General features: G+C 38.2%; 1 protein-coding gene across 1 annotated transcript in view; it reads left to right on the forward strand.

Annotated features, from left to right (window-relative positions):
• Nucleotides 1–283: 283 nt before the first annotated feature.
• The window catches only part of LOC306849133 (leucine-rich repeat transmembrane neuronal protein 4-like), a gene marked incomplete at both ends in the record, with an annotated part of 123,543 nt that continues 100,923 nt past the window's right edge, over nucleotides 284–22,903 (forward strand). Inside the window, one exon of the mRNA XM_079383976.1 lies at nucleotides 284–1,861. Within this exon, the coding sequence (XP_079240102.1) occupies nucleotides 284–1,861 (1,578 nt within the window). The remainder of the gene's footprint in view (nucleotides 1,862–22,903) is intronic.

Below are 22,903 nucleotides of genomic sequence, written 5' to 3' on the forward strand. Positions count from 1 at the left end.
GAATGCCAAAGTCTAGTCTAGAACAACAATTTGCATATAGTAATCACATTAATGGGAAATGAAGAGAAAGTAAATAAAATTCTGATTTGAAGCAACACAAATAAGTTCTTACTTTCCTCCTACATTCAGGATTTTATTCAGTAAATATTGGCTATGTAATTTGATAACCTACTTTGTGCAAACTGTGCAGCGGGACTAATTAAGTATGTACTAATCCTTGTAAGTAAGTTATCATCAGTTTTTGACTAAATGCAAAAGACTAGCATTCAGCATTGACCGAATCATGGCTTATCCCTTCTTTCTCTTTGTGTTTAATGCAGGATCCCTGGTGAGATCCCGTTGGCTGATGATCCCCCTGCTCGTGCAGGCCTGGCTCTTGGCTTCTCAAGGCAGAGTCCGAGAGAAACCGTGCCCCCGAAGCTGCCGCTGTGATGGCAAAATAGTGTATTGCGAGTCAAATGCCTTCCGTGATGTGCCAAAAAATGTTTCCGTGGGATGCCAGGGCCTCTCACTGCGGTACAACAGCTTGGTGAACCTCAGGGCTGGCCAATTTGCCAGCCTCGGCCAGTTGGTCTGGCTGTACCTGGACCACAACTACATTAATGCAGTGGACAAACAAGCCTTTCAGGGTGTTCGAAGACTGAAGGAATTGATCCTCAGCTCCAACAAGATCACACATTTGGAAAACAGCACGTTCCATTCAATTCCCAACCTACGCAATCTGGACCTTTCCTACAACAAACTTCAAGTTCTGCAGCCGAATCAGTTCCAGGGCTTGCGCAAACTGTTGAGTCTCCACATCAGATCGAATTCCCTCAAGACGGTGCCCATGCGAGTGTTCCAGGATTGTCGAAACCTAGAGTTCCTTGATTTGGGCTACAATCGACTGCGGAGTCTTACCCGTAACGCATTTGCGGGACTTCTCAAACTGACTGAGTTACACTTGGAGCACAACCAATTCTCAAAGATAAATTTTTCTCATTTCCCAAGGCTGAACAACCTCCGCGCTTTGTATCTGCAGTGGAATCGGGTAAAGTCAATAACCCAGGGAATTACATGGACCTGGACCTCTTTGCAAAAGCTGGATCTTTCTGGAAATGACCTGCAGGTGTTGGATTCAAGCATCTTCCAGTGTCTCCCTAACTTGCAGACTCTTAATCTGGACTCCAATAAGCTAAGCAACGTGTCTCAAGAGGCCATATCAGCTTGGATGTCTCTTACTACCATCAGTCTTGCTGGTAACATTTGGGAATGCAGCCCCAGCTTATGCCCCCTTGTAGCTTGGCTGAGGAACTTCAAGGGGAACAAGGAGACCACCATGATTTGTGCTGGACCAAAGGAGGTTCAGGGTGAGAAAGTCATTGAGGCTGTTGACACACATGGAATCTGTAAGATGACCCCAACTCCTTACCAGCTGATCTCCTCCACCGTAAGCTCCCCATCCAAACCTGGACGTTTCCCCTTGCCCACCATGTTCAGGGTGAATGAGAAAATAACACGCAACAACGCTGTTGCGCCTTCCCCGACGGTTGTGTCCCCACCCATCCCTGAGCAGGACTTTGAGCATGTTTCCTTCCACAAGATAATTGCCGGCAGCGTCGCCCTTTTCCTATCCGTGACCATGATCTTGCTAGTCATTTACGTCTCCTGGAAGCGTTATCCCAGCAGCATGAAGCAACTGCAGCAGCATTCAATGGTGAGAAAACGCCGGAAAAAGGCGAGGGAGACAGAGCGAACCCTCAGCTCCCCGCTTCAGGAATATTATGTGGACTACAAACCCACAAACTCTGAGACCATGGACGTACTGGTCAATGGGACAGGACCCTGTACCTACACCATCTCCGGCTCCCGAGAATGTGAGGTATGATCCGTCGCCCTCCTAAAATCCATTACCACTGCGGGGAACAAGAGGTAAATGACCAGTCGATGTGAGGCGAAAAAATTGTGTTGTCTCCCCCCCTTTTCCGCTGCTAGCTGCTGTAATGGGTAGGAAACATGGGTCAGTGCATGGCAACTTGAGTCATATGTTCTCAGGCTTGTAATCAAGGTTTTGTTTCCTCCTTTTACCTCAGGTATTGTAAGATAAAACATCCTCGAGCCAAAAACACCTTGTTATATATCAAACAGCAACACCGGTTTGGGGATTTTTTACTCTCTGCTGGCTTTTAGCAAAACATTGAGTACTGCTTTTAAAATACACTACTGATTGGCTACAAAAAAATTTGTGTAGCTTCAAATACTGGGTCAAGTCTCTGTGCATTGCTCCTTTCCTATCCTCTGTGTGTTTTTGCATTATTATCAACATGCAACACCCCAGGCAAATGGTTGTTGAGTCAAATAAATTGCGGTGGCCTGCTTGTTTAAAGGAAAGAGACCGAAAAAAGACATTGATGAAATGTGAGAGCTAATATATTGGTCTGGTTCCAAGATAAATATTTGCCTCATTTTGTATTCAAGGTAGCAGTGACCGGCTTATTGAGGGGTTGGAGAGATTTCCCTTAATCATGCACTTTGTCAGACAAATCGTCAATTCAGGACGTAATTAAAGATACACATTGCTTATCTTTGTAAATAATTCCCCCACATGGTCATTGCATCCCATAATTTATGCAGTGGCATAGGTTCTCCCCATGAAATATGACAAGGCCCAGGTCCAGACATAGAGGAGCTTGAGAAAATAAGTGTAAAGCCTTTTGCCACAAAGCGGCTACTCAGGGGAGTCAAAGTACACATACATTACAAATTACATTTCTATTCAGGCTGTAGAACAGCAAAAGCAAAGGCAATCTTCCTGGAAGAAATAAATTCAATGTTCATGAGTCTAATTATGCATGGCTTTCAGTAAAGGTCATCTTGAGTATTACCTCCATCACATTGCCGGAAGTGTTAGAACAAGTGTGAGATCTATAGGGAGTCTAACTTACAGGACAGCCATCATTTTGTTCTGTTTTGTTGATTCAGTGGATTGTAGGTAAATCCGCCTGGCAGTTATATTCTCATTGTAAGTAATGAGCAAGCCCAAGGGATGCATTTCAACAGCTTTAAACATAATAAAGCTGGTTTGATTTCAGCTTTGCACAGGAAGTAATAACAGGAAGTATGTCCCGTAAAACAAGGTCAGATTAAATACTTATTAAGGTGAATTAATGAAATTCACAAATGGTTAGAATTTACAAGTGTTTGACTAAGAGGCTTAGCGATTTGTTTGGAAGTGCTATGGTGATTGTCTTTGCTTTCGCACCAGTAAAAGGTAATATTTCATTTTAGTGGTTTAATCTGCATTGTAAACAAGGTGCTGTGCTTTTCTGCTTGTGTATTGTTACCGTGTTGATTCATTTGCTTTATGGTCTTTCTGGTGTTAGCATCCATCATGTCCTTTGCCCCTTTGTTGCTCCTCATGTTGTGTTTTTCTATCTTTTGACAATTACACATATTTTTCAGTAAATGTAGAACTGAACCCTGCATTTCATCAAGTAACCCTTACTGCTAATGTGTAACACAGTGATAGTGGATAATATGTGTGTATGACCTTATGTGAAACATGTTTTCCCTGTTGCTATGAACCCAAAAGCAAAAGCATATCATTTAATTTACAGCATTATGTATTCTATATAATGCTAGGATGCTCTAACTTGGTGCGTGGCGTGCTAAACATCAGAAAATATGTGAAATGCACTATAAACCTATTTATATTAACACTGTCTATTGCAAATTAGGCTTTATGAAGCATCACAGTGAACTTCCCACCTATAGTTTAAAATAAGATCTATACACAGTGACAGGCACACAAATACTTCCTTTTTCCTAAATCTGACTAAATTCAGATCATTTTAGCACATTATATCTAAAGTTTGAGATTCTATATAATTGGGATGCAAGTTGGTTCCCCCTCAATCTTTAATATTTGGTTGCATCCTTGTACTATGGGAATATATCTTCAACTACAAGGTTTTATAGTCTGCCTGACTCTCCATCTCTCTCTTTAATCGTACAGTTGCTCTCCTGCTTGAGTTAGATGAGTCCCTGACAGCTTTTTGTTGACAAGGCAGAACCACAGGAAGTCCAGGCAGTGGGCCATTACTGAAGCCCCTTGATGTTGTGAGCAGTCAGGCTGGCCATATTTACAGCGAGAAGGACGGTGATTCTATCTCGGAAAATTGGAAGTGTCAAAGAGCGAGATCAGAAGCATAAAGCTATGGCTGTCAGAAAGCAATTTTTATCGAACGGTGATAACCTGTGACCTCCTGTGACCGCGGTCAGTGGCATTGCTCATACGCACAGATCCGCAGAACAGAAGAGGTATAGAATAACGTCGGGCTGATAATATAGTGTGATTGTGGACCGGACTGTCTTCTACACTCACAGCGATGGACAGAGAATAACAAATGAACGCACTTCTTTCATTTTGAAACGGATGCTTGGCACAGTCAGTATTTAGAAATATGAGTTTTCATGTCTTTTGTAAATTGGTGGTTTATATTTCAGTTGTAGTTTAGCAGAAATGGGGAGCTTTATAGCCCCTGGTCACTATGTTTTGCGATCTCCTTTCATGTTCCACTAAAGAAAGAAAGACACTCATACAGAATTAATACGACATCAGAATGACCAAATGATGACATAATTTGAATTTTCGTGTGCAGTTTCTTTGCAGAAATGCTGTGATATTCCATTGACACTTTTGGTAATGATGTAAGTTTCATAAATGACTAACTAGAAGCTTCCACTATGATAACTCTTCGATCAGATCAAAAAAATCTGGGGATGAGAAAATAGTTTGATTCTACAACTTCCTATCTGTCAGTGCAGATGTATTAATGAGCGATTTGCATGTAACGCCGCTGTAAACTCCCTGCTTAATCATTGTGACCGTGTTTTGGCGTTTCTCCAGAAGCAGAGCTACTGTAAAAAGCCAGTGGGCTTTGGCAGCATTGTTTCAGCGTATTAAAATGAACAACAGCTTCCCTGAAACTACAAATGTCCTCTTTAGCAGAACAGGACCCTCCCAGAGCTCTCTGTTGGGTCAGCTCCTTTTGCTCCAAATGGCGAAGGCTTCGTCCTTGAGTTCTGGACGGCTTCCCGGTGTTTCTGGCCCAAGCAGCGGTGCTTCACCTTTTCTACCGCAACTGTCCCGGGCAACCCAACCTTTACTCAATGGTTGTATTATACAAACACAGAGCTGAGACTTAGAGATTAATGCGTGTGTTTGTATCGGTGTGGTTGTGCATCTCTTTTTCAAGGACATTTGCTATGAATATTCAGTCTGAATGTGATTCTAGGGATTTCAGGCAACAAAACAGCTCTGTTCCAAGAACTACCTAGCAAGCTTATTACCTGGACAGCATTTTCAAATTATATATATATATATATATATATATACATATTCATACATGCACATTACCGGTCAAACGTTTGGAATGAATCAGATTGTTTTTTTTTTTTTTTTTTTTTTTTAAAGGTCTCTAAACCAAGGCTGTATCTATTTGATCAAAAGGGCAGAAAAATCTGTAATATTGTGAAATATTATTACAATTTAAAAACTGTTTTATATTTGAATATCTATTAAAATGTATTTATTTTATGAATTATTTATGAATTTTCAGCATCAGTACTCCAATTTTCAGTGTCTAATGATCCTTCAGAAATCATTCTAATATAATGATTTCTTTTAAATTATTATTGTTCTTATTATTATCAATGTTGAAAACAGTTGTGCTACTTCATATTTTTGTGGAAACTGTGATACTTTTTTCCCCATGATTCTTTGATTAATGGAAAGTTCAAAAGAAAAGTATTTATTTTATAACACAAATATTTTGTAACATTATAAATGTCTTTACTGCCACTTTGATTAATTTTTATTGCTGAATTAAAGTATTAATTAGATTTTTTTCAAATTGGCTGCACAATACAGTTCAACTTAAATTATATGAAACTGACTTGGAGTTGAATCTAGGTTTAATTAATTTGATGAGTTAAAGTATCATGATGTCTCATATTAAGACTACAAAATTATTTGTGCATGCTATGCTTGGAATACTAATAACAATTAAATTAATAATATCAATTAAATGTTAAATTAGCAACATGCTAATACCAAACTCTAGTTTAGTGTCCTGTGCACGTGTTGTGCACTGCTAATCATACATTTATAAGCTTCCAATTGAGTTGGACATCTGCTTGAGTAGGCAGCAGACAGCAGGATTTGGAACAGAGCTGATGTGTATTTATAATAAAAGTGAAATTCTCAGGCAAGAGATGACATATGAATGCATAAAGAGTATGTTCATTCATTTGACATCTGGGATGCAGTGCTAAATGAACATATGTCAGCTACAAACAGTCCTTTATGGACAAGAAGTGAGAGTGATCCTGCTGCAGTGGAAAAGTTGGAAGGAAGCATCTAAACAGATGTCTTAAATTTCACAAACTTTAACGAAACTAGGCCGCAAGGTAACAAAATATAACCTGGAGGCGATGCAGCTTGGGTTGTTAGTGTCTTGTTAAATGAAACATGCCAATGAAGGATGCTGAAGGCTGCTTTCCTGTGGATTGCAAGAACAAATTGCCAAGAAATCGAAAGCAGAATCATTTAGGCCTTAGTCACTGACCTTGATTGTAAAAGCAATGCAGGGTATAGGCATAATGCATCCTCAGGCTGAATGTGTGTGTCTGGATGTTATGCAGTTGATGTAATGTACAGCAGGACCTAATTTTATGTACTAGATTTTGATTAGATTATTTCATTTTATTTAAGTTTATTTGCTAGAATAACATATACTGATGAATCGTGTATAATGAGACCAGGAACATTTATTATAGTCAGTGTTGCTCTTTATAAGCTCTTGATGCATATTCATGTCATTTTTAGAATAGCATACACTGATGAATTGCGTACAATAAAACCACGAAAGTCAGTTTTGGTCTACTACTCTTGACTACACAACAGCATTAGAGTTTCACTTACTTTTTCTTTTCTCTTTCTATTGTTCTATAAAGTAAGGGAACGGAGCGTTTTATAGCACTGACCTGTCAGGTCAGATCAAATAAAAGTCACTGATGGGAGAAACTAATTGTTATTGTTTAGCACGCTATTAAATCTATTTGTGAACATTAAATATTCTTCTAAACATTCTTAGATGCGTAGCATTCATCATGTTGTCGGTTGGGAAAACCCCAACTAAACGCGTTCAAGTTTGTCACAATAACACGCTAACTAATGCAAAAAAGCATTACTTACTCAGATCGATCTTCTGTATGAACTCTTGCACTTATTCTGAGGTGAATCCAGCCTTTACTCAGCGCGTCTCCTTCCAGAAACGAGCAGCAACAGAGTCTCGTGATTGTTTGTTGTTGGGCGTCTCCAAGCGCGCGCGCGTCACGTGGTTATTTACATGTGAACACGAGGGGGCGGGATCTCATTAGAAATAATGAGTTAGACTGGACAGACTGAACATCGTGTCGGTTTCATACTGATTACTTTATCACAGAACATTTGTTTTCGATACCACTTACTTTGTTTGAAAGCAGACACTTTAGGCTTTCTATAGATATAACTCTCATGTTTCTGTGTTGAGTATTCGCTGAGTTACACTTCATTTTAGTGACGCGTTACTATAAACATATCGCGGAGACGGAGAAGACAGAGAGCGCATCCTGTTGGTTTTCTTTTTTTTTCCAAAACCACAAAGTTTTGTTGTAATCGTGAGTGTACTCAAAAAAAAGTAGACACTTAACAGTTTCAATTGATGTATAACACTTATTTGTGTGACCAAAATCAACAGAGTACTTTTAATGTCTTTTGCACTTATCGTAAAAAAACCGAGTTCGTATCGCCGGCGATACGGCGGGCCCCAGAGGGTTAAAGCCCAAGCTTTAGCAGTGGCTCTCAGGCAAAGCCAGAGCTCTAGTGAATTAATGAATTGATAATGAAATTCAATTATACAGTTCCATTCAGGCAAGCGCTCGGGACAAAAGGTATCATTCAAGCGGTTGTCGTAAGCCTTGACCCCAGATGACTGGAACACTGTTGTTACTGTCAGAAAGATGGTTGAACCAGGATGAAAGCGCTTGTGATATTGATTCTAGGTGAGTCCATGAGAGATTTCACCATTGACTTGATTCTGGTGGATTGGTTATACTTCACCAAACTCTACAGATACGCCTAATAAAATGAAATCCTTCTGTTCTCATTTAGTTTGTTTTCCTCTTTACTACATAAGTGATTTACATAATTATCTTCTCTGAATCTCATAATCAGAAAACTTAGTTATAGAATATAATGGTGCAAAGGCACTTGAGTCGCTCTTAAAATTGCCTAAATTTCATTGCATTGCATTAGATAACAAACTGACAAATGTTTTAGGATAATTTCTCTGGACCTTTTTTTATACTCTTGGATTTTCACTTATGGGTTTAGCCTGATTTTAATTATTGCAGCTAATGTTAGGCTACTTCCATTTCTGAGTGAAAGAATATTGGGTGGGAAAAAAATGGCAAGGATTTAAAATAATGCATTGGGAATTGATTGGATTGTGAACGGCTCAATATGGCAGGTGGTTGGAAAGGTTGAAAATACTCTCAAAGAGTATGGGATTATATTTTGATGAAAACAAACAAAAACAGACTTTTTTCATTAAAGCAACATGCACTGATAAACCATTCATAATAAGACCAAAAATGTAAATTAAGAATGTAAAAGGAGACCATATTGACATGCATACGTGGTTGTGATGCCATAAAGTTGGTTTTACAGTTAATTTACAGTAAACAGTCTGGATGGACTGGGAAGAGAGGATTGCATTGTGAATATTTAATTTAGTACACATCTACATACTAGATTGAACTAGTTTACTTCAAAATAGCAAGGGAAACTTATTGCGTGGCCCCCTTTAAAGACCCATTAATGCACAAGGGATGGGATAAGAAGGTAAAAACACCCCCTCCAATCACTGTCGCTTCTCTCCTGCGCCTGTCCTGGTTTTGGCAGTGTTTTTGGAGTGTGATAAACAGTGTGTGAGACACACACATCGTGGCAGACAGTGTGGTGGAGCTGCACCTTTGTCTGTCTGTGCTGTCTTTGCTGGCAGAGAGGCACACAGCTGTGAGGAGGGCATCGCTTTAGCCTCCATTGTTGCAGTTGAGTGTAAAAGCTTTGTTTTGGCTGGCCACACAGCTCAGGTGCCTTTATTGAGCGTGGGATTGAATCCAGACTCGCAGCTGTACGCATAAAGCAGCTCAAGAGCACCTCTTCTGGAACCGATTATTTTTTTAGCACGCTTTGATGGAAACTAGTTGGGTATACTCTGATTAGAAAATAACTATTCAGCAGCAATCTCCTAACTACCCTTCAAGTGCAGTGTAGAGGATGTCAATTGAACCAGCGGGCATTTGCATTTGGGAAGGTCTGTTCTCTTTAGTGTGGAATTTGTACATTTTCCAGTTGACTGGAAACAGACTGGATGACAAATCCAGTGTCGTGCAAGATTCAGTCCCAACATATTCGATGCATGATTTGAAATTATATATGGGTAGCACTTTACAATACGTTTCAATTTGTTAACAGCTGTATTAGGTATCATGACCTACACTGTAAAAGTTATTTTAATGAAAAGTTGTAAATAAAAACAAAAATTATACTAACAAAATACTATTTCCTATTTCAAAAATATAAATTTAATTCAATGTGTTACGTGCTGTTTCTTTGTAATTATTTGTTATAAGAAATTATGATCCGCACTCACGAGAACAGTCTTCTTTTATTTAACATTCATCACTGATGAGGAAAAGATACAAACGTTTCGGCTCAAAGCCTTCCTCAGTGTGCCTTTGTAATTATTTGTGAAATTGGTTACACTTTATTTTGATAGTCCACTTTAGACATTCTACTAATAGTAAGTAACTTTGCAACTACATGTCAACTAGCAGTCATTAGAGTATTAGTAGACTGTCTGCTTAATATCTTCTAACACTTTATTTTGATGGGTCCACAACACACAACATGCTGACTATAAGAAATTTAGCAAGGACTGTATATGTCAACATATGTCAACATAAATGGCTGCCCACTGCTCCGGGTGTGTGTTCACGGTGTGTGTGTGCGTGTGTGTGTGTGCATTTGTTCACTACTCACTGCTGTGTGTGTGCACTTGGATGGGTTAAACGCAGAGCACCAATTTCGAGTATGGGTCACCATGCTTGACAATACGTCACGACTCAACTTATTCTAACCCTAAACCTACCCTACTGAGTCTTAGTGAAGTGAAGTGACATACTGCCAAGTATGGTGACTCGGAATTCGTTCTCTGCATTTAACCCATCCAACGTGCACACACACAGCAGTGAACACACACACACACCGTGAACACACACCCGGAGCAGTGGGAAGCCATTTATGCTGCGGCGCCCGGGGAGCAGTTGGGGGTTCGGTGCCTTGCTCAAGGGTCTCACCTCAGTCGTGGTATTGAGGGTGGAGAGAGCGCTGGACATTCACTCCCCCCACCTACAATCCCTGCCGGCCCGAGACTTGAACACGCAACCTTTGGATTACGAGTCCAACTCTCTAACCATTAGGCCACAACTTCCTGTTACACTCAAGAACATGCTATTTCTCATGCTGTTTATCACCCTGAACTATTATACTAGGCCTATATTTTTCATAAACATATGCACAGATTATTTATACCATACATATTATGCAGATTATGCCATAAAAGATACATCAGGATCTGGATCTGGATCTGGATCTGGATCGGGCTTGTTCTGGTACAAATTAGGTTCTGGTTCTCTTCATACAAGACATCTTTCTTGGACTCTCTTCTCAAATGCTCTCTCATGTCATTTTCCCTCTTACATCAGCTCCACATACGGTTCTCTGCCGAGGTCCACCGGCTTGATTGACAGAAAGGTGATTTCATTTTAATTTAGGGCCCAAACCCCCAGTTGATCCAGTTCTGACCAGAGCAAGTCAAGCGTTAACAGCCTCTCGCCCTACTAACCACGGCGAGTCTTGACATGTTTCTGCTCGCACTCATTCTCTGCCTGTGCAGCGTCTATCACATTGAATGTATCAGATTTTTCCGTTTTGAAAGAGAATATGCATGTGTGATACAGACAATTTGATGACAATATTATTTATTCATGCAGTGATATTCCTATTGAGTAATATTTCATTTTGCTTTCTTAAAGAAACATCTCTCTCAACAATTTCAAAGCCACATGATTATGTCATGAAGCATCAAGCGCACTTTTATTCCAATGCAGAAACCAGCACAAATGTGATAAAGATGTTTCTCAGCAATATCATAAATGATTTAGCATGTAGGCAGCACGGCAACCATCAAATGGGATGCAACGTGTTGAGTCTATCCAGAAGAGTTTTCGGTGAGAAAGTTGAGCATCTATCAATCTGGACTTTCTTTTGGGAATGCAGTATGGGACCAATGAACATTTTTTTATTTGTTTGTTTATTTGTTTATAACATGAGACCCTAATCGTATTCCTTCTGGCTAGAATGACTAATATCTCCGTGTTTTTTACATCTTTTCCTTTTTCTGTGATCTAATGGCCTTACGCCTTCTTAAGGGGCCGTTAAAACCTAATATGATCTTTTTTTTATCCTGTGTGCTTGAAGCAACTCTCACTGGTCTGGCTGTAAAATGGAGGCATTCGTGTTGGTTTTGCCCTGGAAATGAGAAGATTAAAGTTTTAACAGCGCTTTATGCATGCGTGACTGTCAGATGGACTGACTTCTTGTCAACAGTCCCACCTTTCCACTCTCTTCGGCCCACCCGTTCCTGCTCCCACATCTTCTGGCTGTAAAAAAACAACAGGCTGTGGCTCAGAACCGCCGTCGAATGTCAACGAGTGATGAGTCACTTTGCACCCGAGCGCATTTAATGATGCGACCCGAAGCGGGGCAGCTAGGCTCGCTGCAAGAGTCCCTTCTGCCTTTTATTCCTTTCTCTGCTTCTCTGTTTTTTTTTAGGTGAACATTTCTGTCCTTCTTTCACCTCAGTCAGAGAGAGTGATTCATGGACTTGTCTCTGAATTATTTAACTAGTTCAGCTTTTCAAGCTTTTATTCACTTTTCTTTAGGAATTTATCTATTTTAATCAGATCTGGGCACAAATGGGGTAGTAGGAGTTTCTGCTAACCTTAAGTTTTCTTCCGTCAGAACTTAAGACATCTCTGGACAGTTTATTTTAATTTAATTTAATGTTTATTATGTATTTATTTTAGTATATTTATTATATTTTTCATCATCATGACATCAAAATGGACCCCTTTTATTAAATAAATGTTTTTGGTGACTTTTCTTTAGGAATTTATGTATTTTAATCAGATCTTCCAGCACAAAAGGAATAGCACCACTGTTTCTGCTGGCCTTAAAAGTAAAACCTAAGATAACATCTCTGGACATATGTTATGTTGTGTTGTTGTGTTTTATGTCATGTTATGTCATGTCATTTATGTTATGTTGTTTTATGTTATTTTTAATTTTATTTCATTTTCAAAGAGCTTGGGCAGTCCGTATATCTTCAATACAGTCAATAGTATTTATTTAATTATTTAGTCGGTATAACATCAAAATTGACCCTTTTTACATTTTTAATGCATCATATTGTATACAGATTTCATCATAATCCAAATTTTTTTGCGTCTGAAACAATTTTCTTTTTTGACTGACGTAACCTCGGACATGTGGGCTACTAGTTAATATGTTAACCAATAACCAACTGGCTTTTTTGTCATTTGTTTTAGACTACCGTTGTTAGTAATCCATTGTTTAACAGTAACAGGTGTTTTTGTTTTTGTTTGTTTGTTTTTCCCCCTTTCCTTTGTTATTGTATTTCAATGCAGTGCTGTTTCTTGTTGTGTTTTCTTTCTTGCAATAATAATAATAAAAATAAATAAATAAATACAATAATGTAAAATAATAATATTTATCCTGATATCACCCCCTCCCCCCAAAAAACAAACTTATCTTCAAAAACATGGCTAAAGTTTGGAAATGGAATATTCCATCAACTAATTTTTCAAAGAAAGCAAAAAGAATGTGGAACAACGGCCCCAATTAAGTTGTTTTGTCTCTCACCGACAAAAAATATTCTTGCTGTAATTAGATCTGTCCGAGACACAAAGCAAAAATCTGATGAAGCACCTGACGTTTGCTTCAAGCCCGAAGCGCAAAAGAGTAATTACATGGCCTACTTTGCTCAAACCTGTGTTCCTTCTGAGCGCTCCGTGAGCATTTTGCATGCTGTAAACGCCTCACTTGTTTTTATGTGCTGCCAAGCATTCTGACAAAACAATTCAACGTCTGCTCCACTTCATCTTTGCACCTCTCCAGAGGTGAGGATACTTCGCATGCTCTCATTGTGCCGCTTCTTGGCGTGGAGCAGCGGCGCACCGGATATCACGAGTGCCTGGAAGTGGAGACAAGAGGCGAAGCTCTTCATTACAGTCAGTTTTGGCCACCGGCGTTTAAACCACACGGCACAATTGAGAGCCTATTGTGCTCTGTGAAAACAAACAAATCACAACCGCCACACACCCCACACAAAACACTTGAGATTATTGTAAAAATGCTTAGTGTTCGTAAAGTAATGGCCATTATGCTTCACTAATATTATGAATTTTATGAAATATGTCGCATGTTGAGTGGCTGAAGTGGAAATCTATGCCACAGTTTATATTTGTCCATTCCAGCACATATACCTTTAACTATAGAATTCATTTGCACACCACTATTTTTTACTATTAGTTGTATTCATACATAGTTAGATGTAAATTGGTTATATTGGTCTGTACCCTATCATTTTCCTCCATAGTGTTGTCATTTACAATATTGCACATATATATATTTATAGTTAATGTAGTACACAGTAACACAGTATGTTATGCTCAAAAAAAGTGCAGACTATATGAATACTGTCTATACTGCAGAAAAATCATGACATTCTGAACACAGAAGAGAGTTTTTTTCTTGCTTAAGTAAATTAATTATTATTCAATTATATTTATACATTTATTTTCAAATATTTACATTTGATATATTAATCTGATTGCAATTTACAAGACAAGTACAAGACAATTATTTATTTATTTGCTTTTTTTTCAAACTACAGCTTGTATACAATTGTTTTTAATTGCATCCATCCATCAATCAATCTATATATCTATGAAAAAATGTATGCATGCAGCCATTTTAAGTGTGATGAATGAACTGGAAGTAATATCAGTCAAAATATTGAATCTCTTTATGGCAATGCAGCATGCTGCTGTTTGAAATGTTTATTGTTATGATGCTTTCTGTATCACAAAGACAGTTGGCAGTTTACAGTATGTACTGGACAATATTCATTAAGCATTACACCAGCTCCGAACGCAGCCAGTGACCCTAGAAAACACTCGACACAATCAGTGGTGAAAACACTCTGAGCATTTATTTGCTCGCCGTTTTCAAACACGCCGTAGGAAGATGAAGTCCATTAATTTCCATCCCTTTAGCGTTGTAAAAATCACACACCAAAGAGGACGCCATGCAGGGTATCACTTAAATTGCAGGAATCACACCACAGGCATCTTTTCAGAAGATTTTTTAGGCTTTTTTTCCTCCATTTGGGGAGGATTCTAAGTTTTGGTGACAGGCCGGCTTTAAGGGACTCTGTCTGGCGGGCTTCTCGGTAAACTGATTCCTCCTGGCAGCTGCGAGAACATCAGTGCCAGCACAGACAATGGCGCACAGATCATCGAGTACCGCCGAGAAGATCAGTTACTGTGGTTACCAGATTCCCTCAGCCAGAGGGTGTATTTAAGAATGAGTGTGTCGGTTCATGAGAGGGACATGTCAGCGCTGAGCATTCCTACAGTACATGCCGCCGTATAATTTGTGAGATTGCTTGACAGGCTGCATGATAAATATGAATTTTCTGAAGGAAAACCCTTCGTGTGGAAAGCAGGGCAATGAATAGAATATAAAACATGAGACTATTTTTCATACCTTGAGGCTCATATACCTTATATTCATATTAAATTCATGAAGCTTTATATACAGGAGCCACAACAAGTATTTACACTCTTACAGATGTATGCGTGTCAGTGCATTAGAAACAAAATATCAATACAGGTGGCAGCTGCAAACAAACGGTGCCAATGCTTTTCTCAGAACAAACGTGTTTATTATAATGTTTGACAGTCTGATTTAAAAAAAAATATTTATTTTTTTCGTGTTCAAAACTATAACTGAATTTTTATCATTTAGAACCCAACAAACCTTTTTTATTGCAAGTGCGTGGTTTTAAAGTGTTTGGGCTTATTGAAAATAAGTTGACTTGATATTCTGTTATATAATGCACAGATATTCACAAATATTAACTTGTGTGTCCATATGTAATATATGTATTCAATATAATATCTATTTTGTTTTATAAAAATATTTTAATATTTTAATACTGTGTAAATTCTCGTCTTTTGATTGTGATGCACTTTACAGACCTTTTGTATTTTTCCTTTACGTATTTTAAAACTCAGTGTAAACGTTAGTCTGTAATAGCTGTCTCTTATATTTTGGTTATGCATTATAGGCAGTTTTTTGGGTATGTACAGAGTATGCAATACATTTGCATACTACATTTTGACACTCTTCCAGGGAGATTTATTTTAGGTTGTATAAAAATTGTGCACATTGATTTCTAAACAGTGCTGCATGTACTCAAGTGGACTGAGAGGACTATAGGCTATAGCATCTCCAATGTTAATTTGGCCTCGTGTATCCCACTGAAAGATATTTTTTTTTTTTTTTTTTTTTTTGCAGACTGACATGGATTCTCATGCAATAGCTCCACGAAGTTTGCACTACCCATTCTTCCTTCCACTTTAACAAGATGTCCAGTCCCTGCTGATGAAAAGTCGCCCCACAGCAGGATGCTAACAGCTCCATACTTCACTGTGCGGATGCTGTTTTTCTGTGTGGGCAGCACTGCAGTTGCACTGCACATATAGCTTTGAATCTTCGGCTAAAATAAGCTCTATCCTGGTCTCATGTGAGCACAAATATTTTCCCACAGTGCCACTGGGTCACTGTTATGCTTTCGGGTAAACTCTAGAGGTGCATTCACACACTTTTTGAGTAATGGCTGCTTTTGTGTCCTTCATATAGAGCAGTATTATACAGAACTCTGTATATGGTTGACTGGTCCACCTTCATCCGCTCAGTTTCTGGACTCTGTAGTGCCTTCAAAGTCATCTTTGGCCTCTCTGAAGCTTCTCTCACAAGTCTGCTCTTTTTTTTTTTTCTTTTTTTCGCTCAGTTTTGAGAGACAACCAAAAATACGGTTGTTTTGATGTAGCGAACACTCTCTGACAAGCAAACACTTGAATATTTTTGTACCCATTTTTATTTTACTTTAACTTTTATTTTTTTGATATTATGTCATTTTAGCATCTTCCAGCTGTCTATGAACATAATTACATTTTTGTGCAGAGTTTTTATCTAGAAAACATGTTATTATTAGCAAGTTGAGTTTGAGTGAATTATCTTCTGCAACACAAATGGCATATTACACATTATTATTATTATTATTATTTTATTTTTTTTCTAACAATCTTGCATTAAAATAAATTCAGCTGCAGCACTTAAAATTATTTATTTTGCAAAAAACTTTTTTTTTTTTTTCTTTTTTTTTTTTCTGCCAACATTTCCTTATACTATTTCTGTTTTTGAGTTTTGCTTAGATTTTAGGTTTGGAGTCTAGACGATATACTATATATATTAAAATATATACAGTATGCACAAGCAAAATATGTAAGTTGTGGAATAACAAAAAAACTTTATAAAATCAGAGAACTGATTTAAAAGGTTTTTATAACAATATAAATATTATGATTTTTATTTGATTATATGTAGTATATATAAAATTAAACACACAGTGAGTGTATTTGTTTATATTTATTAGATTTTTATATATATATATATATATATATATATAAATTCCTTTTTTGCTCTATATTTAAAAGTTTGTGGAATAACAAAATAAATCCTTTCAAATATCAGGGGGAAAAAAGAATTTAATGCTACATTGAGGCTTTGAATGCTCCTCTAAGGCATTCTGCAATATAAATAAATACTCCACTAACCATAGCATATAAAAGAGGCTTTGGCTAGATTGAAAGTGCTGAATTTAACTGAGAATATTCTCCGCTGATAACACTTGATTTGAGACCAGGGTTCAAGAAGAAGTGTAACAGGTTGCTGCCAAGTGAAAAAGTAAAAAGACTTCAAAGCTAGTGAAAATGATACCCAGAAGTGCTATATCACGGTAAAAGCAATTTAGTAAGGGATAGGACATACTTACAGCCCATCTGCCAGCAGCTGCTGTGTAAATAGAGAGAGACTCAAACAAGCCTTTGCATTTTGACCGTTTTCTTCCTTCTCTACTATCTAGAGGAACAGTAAGAGCACTTTCTGGAGAAATCTGCTTAAAAATACAAAACGGATGCTATACATCTAAAGAGAGTGGCAGGTGGCAACAATTTAATTCTTGAAAATAAAGCTTCTTCAGTGGTTCATCCGTTTTTGCAGTTTGTCGTTTTCATTTATTAATTTAGCCATTTAGCAGATGCTTTTATCCAAAGCGACTTACAAATGAGGACATTAGAAGCAATCAAAACCAACAAAAGAGCAACAACATGCAAGTGCTATTACAAGCCTTGGTTAGCCTAACGCAGTACACAAGTTGTTTTTTTTTTTTTATATATAAAGAAAACGAATAGATAGAATATAGAAAAAAGAAACCTACTGTTTTTTTTTTTTTATAAGAAACAAGAGGATAGAATAGAAATAAATAAAGCTAATGTTAGTTTTACAAGAAAAGCTAGCAGTTAGAGAATAAATATGCAATTGATAGGTCAAACGTGTGTTGTTTTCATAAAAAGAATAGATAAAATAAGAATAGAGAGTGCTAGAGTTATAGGGTCAAATAAAGATGAAAGAGATGAGGTTTTAGCGTTTCTTGAAGATGGGTAAGGATTCAGCTGCTCTGATTGAGTTGAGCAGGTCATTCCACCAAATGGGAACAGTTAATGAAAAAGTCTGTGAAAGTGATTTCGTGCCTCTTTGGGATGGCACAATAATGCATCGTTCACTTGCAGAACGCAAGCTTCTAGAGGGCACATAAGTCTGAAGTAATGAATTTAGGTAAAGGGGTGCAGAGCCAGTGGTGGTTCTGTAGGCAAACATTAATGCCTTGAATTTAATGCAAGCAGCTATTGCCAGTGCAAACTGATGAACAGAGGCGAGACGTGCGTTCTTTTCGGCTCATTAATGATTAATCTTACAATGGCATTTTGGATTAATTGTAGAGGTTTGATGGAATTGTCTGGAAGACCTGCCAAGAGAGCATTGCAATAGTCAAATCTGGACAGAACAAGAGCCTGAACAAGGAGTTGTGTTGCATGTTCCTAGAGAAAGGGCCTGATCTTAATATTGTATAATGCAAATCTGCAAGACCGGGCAGATTTAACAATGTGGTCTGAGAAAGTCAGCTTATCATCAATCACAACTCCAAGTTTTCTGGCTGTTTTTAAAGGAGTTATGGTTGATGAGCTTAACTGGAAGGTGAAATTTTGATGAAGTAATGGGTTAGCTGAAACTACAAGCAGTTCTGTCTTAGCTAGGTTGAGTTGAAGATGATGGTCCTTCATCCAGCAAGAAATGTCTGTTAGACATGCTGAGATGCGAGCAGCTATCATCGGATCATCAGGATGGAATGAGAGGTATAGTTGAGTGTCATCAGCATAACAGTGATATGAAAAGCCATGTTTTTGAATGACAGAACCTAGTGATGCCATATAGAGAGAAAAGAGAAGTGGTCCAAGAACTGAGCCCTGAGGCACCCCAGTAGCGAGATGTTGCGACTTGGATACCTCACCTCTCCAAGATACTTTGAAGAACCTATCTGAGAGGTAAGACTCAAACCACTGGAGTGTGGTTCCTGAGATGCCCTTTCTCAATAGGGTCGACAAGAGGTTAACCGTATCAAAAGCAGCAGACAGATCCAGCAAGATAAGTAATGAAGACTTGGAAGCAGCTCTTTCAAGTCTTAGGGCTTCAGCAACATAGAGCAAGGCAGTTTCGGTTGAATGTCCACTTCTGAAGCCAGATTGGTTACTGTCCAGGAGGTTGTTCTGTGTGAGAAAGACAGATACTTGGTTGAACACAACTCGTTCAAGTGTTTTTGCAATGAAAGGTAGAAGGGAAACCAGTCTATAGTTCCCTAAAAGAGTTCGGTTAAGAGTGGGTTTTTTTTTAAGAAGTGGAGTTATACGAGCCTGTTTAAATGCTGAGGGAAAAATAAATTGTGCAGTGAGGTTTGTAATTTTATTAATGAAGAATGTGGTCGTCAGCTGTTAGAGTTGATGAAGGAGGGTGTGCAAAGTGATCCGAGGTGTGCAGTGGAGTAACCAGTACATGATCAGTGGAGCATTGTCTTGTGTAAATAAGGTCCAGTTGGTTGACTGATTTGTGAGTAGCTGTAGTTAACACTCTTTTGAGATCAAAAGAGGCAAGTAGAGTGTGGAAGTCAGCAGCCTGAGGTTTGTCTAGGTGGATGTTGAAGTCTCCAAGTAAAACTAAGGGAGTACCATCCTCAGGAAAGGTTGAGAGCAATAAATCTAATTCTTCCAAAGTTACCTAGTAGTCCTGGAGGATGATAAACAACTACAAAATGGATTTTTAGAGGGTAGGAAATAGTAACCGAATGTGATTCAAAGGAGCTGTTGATACTCAGAGATGGTAAAGGAGTAAATTTCTAATTATTAGAGATGAGTAGACCAGTACCTCCACCTCTTCCAGTCAAACAGGGGGTGTGGGAAAAGGATACATTATTGGAGAGTGCTGCAGGTGTAACATTGTCCTCTGGTGTAACATTGGTGTAACATTGTCTCTGTCAGGGCCATGAGGTTTAACCTTGAATGAATAGTAATGGAAGTAATGAAATCAGCTTTGTTGACAGCAGACTGACAATTCCAGAGACCAATAGAAAAAGAAAGTAATGTATTAACAGACACAGGCAAAGTGCGCAGGTTGTTAGGATTGCGCTGTCTACGGTGTGTGATGCGTGGTTTGCGAGTGGTAGTGATAGTTTTGATCTGAAAACACATAGTAAGAATTGGTTATAAAAACTAAAACAGAAGTGAAACAATTAGTAGGAAAGAGGAGAACTAAAAAGCGATACTTATATCCCTTGCCGGTGTCCCTGCCCGGTGGAGTCACACCGTAGAGTCGATGGTCTTTACACTCTTCGGTCATCACACAAGGAGGACTTCACACGACGGCTGCCACGGTTTAATAACCTTTTTTTATACCCGTCTAACAAATCACTATTGGAGTTCAGCTGAATTGAAATTCAACACACTTTCTTGTTCATCACAACAAATGGCCATGCAAGCGCAGACACTGACAAGATACGCGATACAGTACGAGACCAAACGCGATTTCAGCAAGTCCTCAACACAGTAAACAAAACAAGCGTTTCCTAGCAACGGCAACTGCGCTAAACACTACTGAGACAAGTAAATACACTTACGAGCTGCTTTTAACTTCCGCTGATAGACTGCTTCTCTCAAAGACTATTTCTTTACACTGTCTTCTGCTAGTGCTTGAACACACTTTCCGGTTAATCACAACAAATGGCCAAGCAAGCGCAGACACTGACAAGATATGCTATACATTACGAGACCAAACGCGATTTCATAGATTTATAAATTTGGTAAGCAGATGAATGTGAATGCTAACGGCTCTTTCTGGACATTATAGACCCTACAGCATAATGGAAAATTCAAATGCAAAAGGAAGCAATAGAAAAGAGAATTCAACTAAAAGATGGACCAAAGAAGAGTAATAGATATGTGAGAAAAACCCAGGGATGAGAGACACAGGCTGATGGGACAGCGAATCGATATCGCATGTTCGGTAAAACATTCCCTACACAGATAAATCAGGATCTGAGATTATACAAGAGCGGAGAGCAGAAGCTTTTCATCAATTGCAGATCAGGAGCAGGTATCGATCTCCACGGCTGTGCCGCATGTTTGACACCGGCTGCATCTCTCGGCTTCGCGCAATTCATTTGGCATTCACCCGCATCCCGCTCAGCTGATTGAAATTGCGTTAAATAAAAGACTGAAGGAGAGCTGGCTGATTTAGGTCTTTTCTGCCAATGGCATTTGAAGCCGCTGAGCCTTTTGCCAATCAGGAGTTGATTAAGGATTGTTTAAGCAAATGCACGAGAGTAGATGTCCTTATTAGAGCGACGCTGCATACGTCCATCACATCAGAGATTGAACAATCAGCTTTCACGCCGAGCGGAGAAAGAGCCAACTGTCGTTCAGTTTGATTAGATGATCAATGCTTTCAAACATGCGTTGTAAAAACTGTGTATTTATGCCGGAAGCCGTGACAGTTCAAACTGCCAGTCTTAATTAGGACATAGGTGGACATCTCTGTCCGAAGCACTTTACTTGACACTCAGATCACATTGCACGCCTGTCATGTCAAATTTGTCCACTAGTCAGAGTAGTGACAGTGTAGTCAGGGTCAAGACCAAGTCAATGCACAACATCTTGTCACTATTAGGCACAACAGCAGAGATGAATGAATAACAGCTCATTTTACATTCAGCTTTGATTGAAGCATAAACGTTTTTATGTTCCCTTTGGTTCACACTTCCGTTGCTTTAAGCATATCAGAATGCAGTACAGCTGTTTATGTATTTTGCATTCATTAACATTTTTAGATTTAATAAAACTATCTATCTATCTATCTATCTATCTATCTATCTATCTATCTATCTATCTATCTATCTATCTATCTATCTATCTATCTATCTATCTATCTATCTATCTATCTATTTATCTTTGACTTTTTTTGACAGGATAAAAGTGACACTGAACTCAAATGATCGACTGATTCCAATATTACACTCTTAAAAATAAAGGTGCTTCAAAAGGTTCTTCAAGCGATGCCATAGAAGAACTGTTTTTGGTTTCAGTCAAAGGTTCTTTAAAGAACCATCTCTTGCTTACCTTTTTATAATCTGAAAACCTTCTTTCACCACAAAGAACCTTGTAACACTTTACAATAAGGCGTCATTTGTTAACATTAATGTATTAACTAACATGAACAATGCATTTATTACTCTATTTATTCATCTTTGTTAATCTTAGTTCATGAAAATACAGCTGTTCATTGTTTATTCATGTTAGTTCACAGTGCATTAACTAATGTTAACAAACACAACTTGAGATTTTAATAATGCATTAGTAAATGCTGAAATTAACATTAACTAACATGAATAGATGCTGTAGAAGTATTGTTCGTTCTTAGTTCATATTTACTAATGCTATTAACTAATGTTAACTAATGAACCTTATTGTAACGTGTTACCAAGGACCTTTTGTGAAACAGAAAGCTTCTTCAGCTGTTAAAGGTTCTTTATGGAACCATTTAGACAAAATGGCTATTCTATGGCATCATGAAGCACCTTTATTTTTAAGAGTGTATGCCACATTTTGCAGCATAATGCAACAACTTATAATGGTAACTTAATTTACATTTGGTGAAATATCAACATTTGCATAGAAACCATTTAAATTTCGTGATCTGTCAACATTTTTATAGCGGCATCTGCAAACAAATGATGCCAAAGCTTTTCTCTGGAGAAACATGGTCATCATAACATTGTAATGCTTGATAGTCAGAAAGTGTTCAATCTGTAGTTTTATCATTTAGAACAACACACCTCTTTTATTGCAATCTTTTTAAAGACTTTCTGGGGTTGTGACCCTGGACAACAAAACCAGTCTTAAGTCGCTGGGGTATATTTGTAGCAATAGCCAAAAATAC

The sequence above is a fragment of the Barbus barbus genome, assembly GCF_936440315.1.
Source record: "Barbus barbus genome assembly, chromosome: 29".
NCBI classification, from domain to species: Eukaryota; Metazoa; Chordata; class Actinopteri; order Cypriniformes; family Cyprinidae; genus Barbus; species Barbus barbus.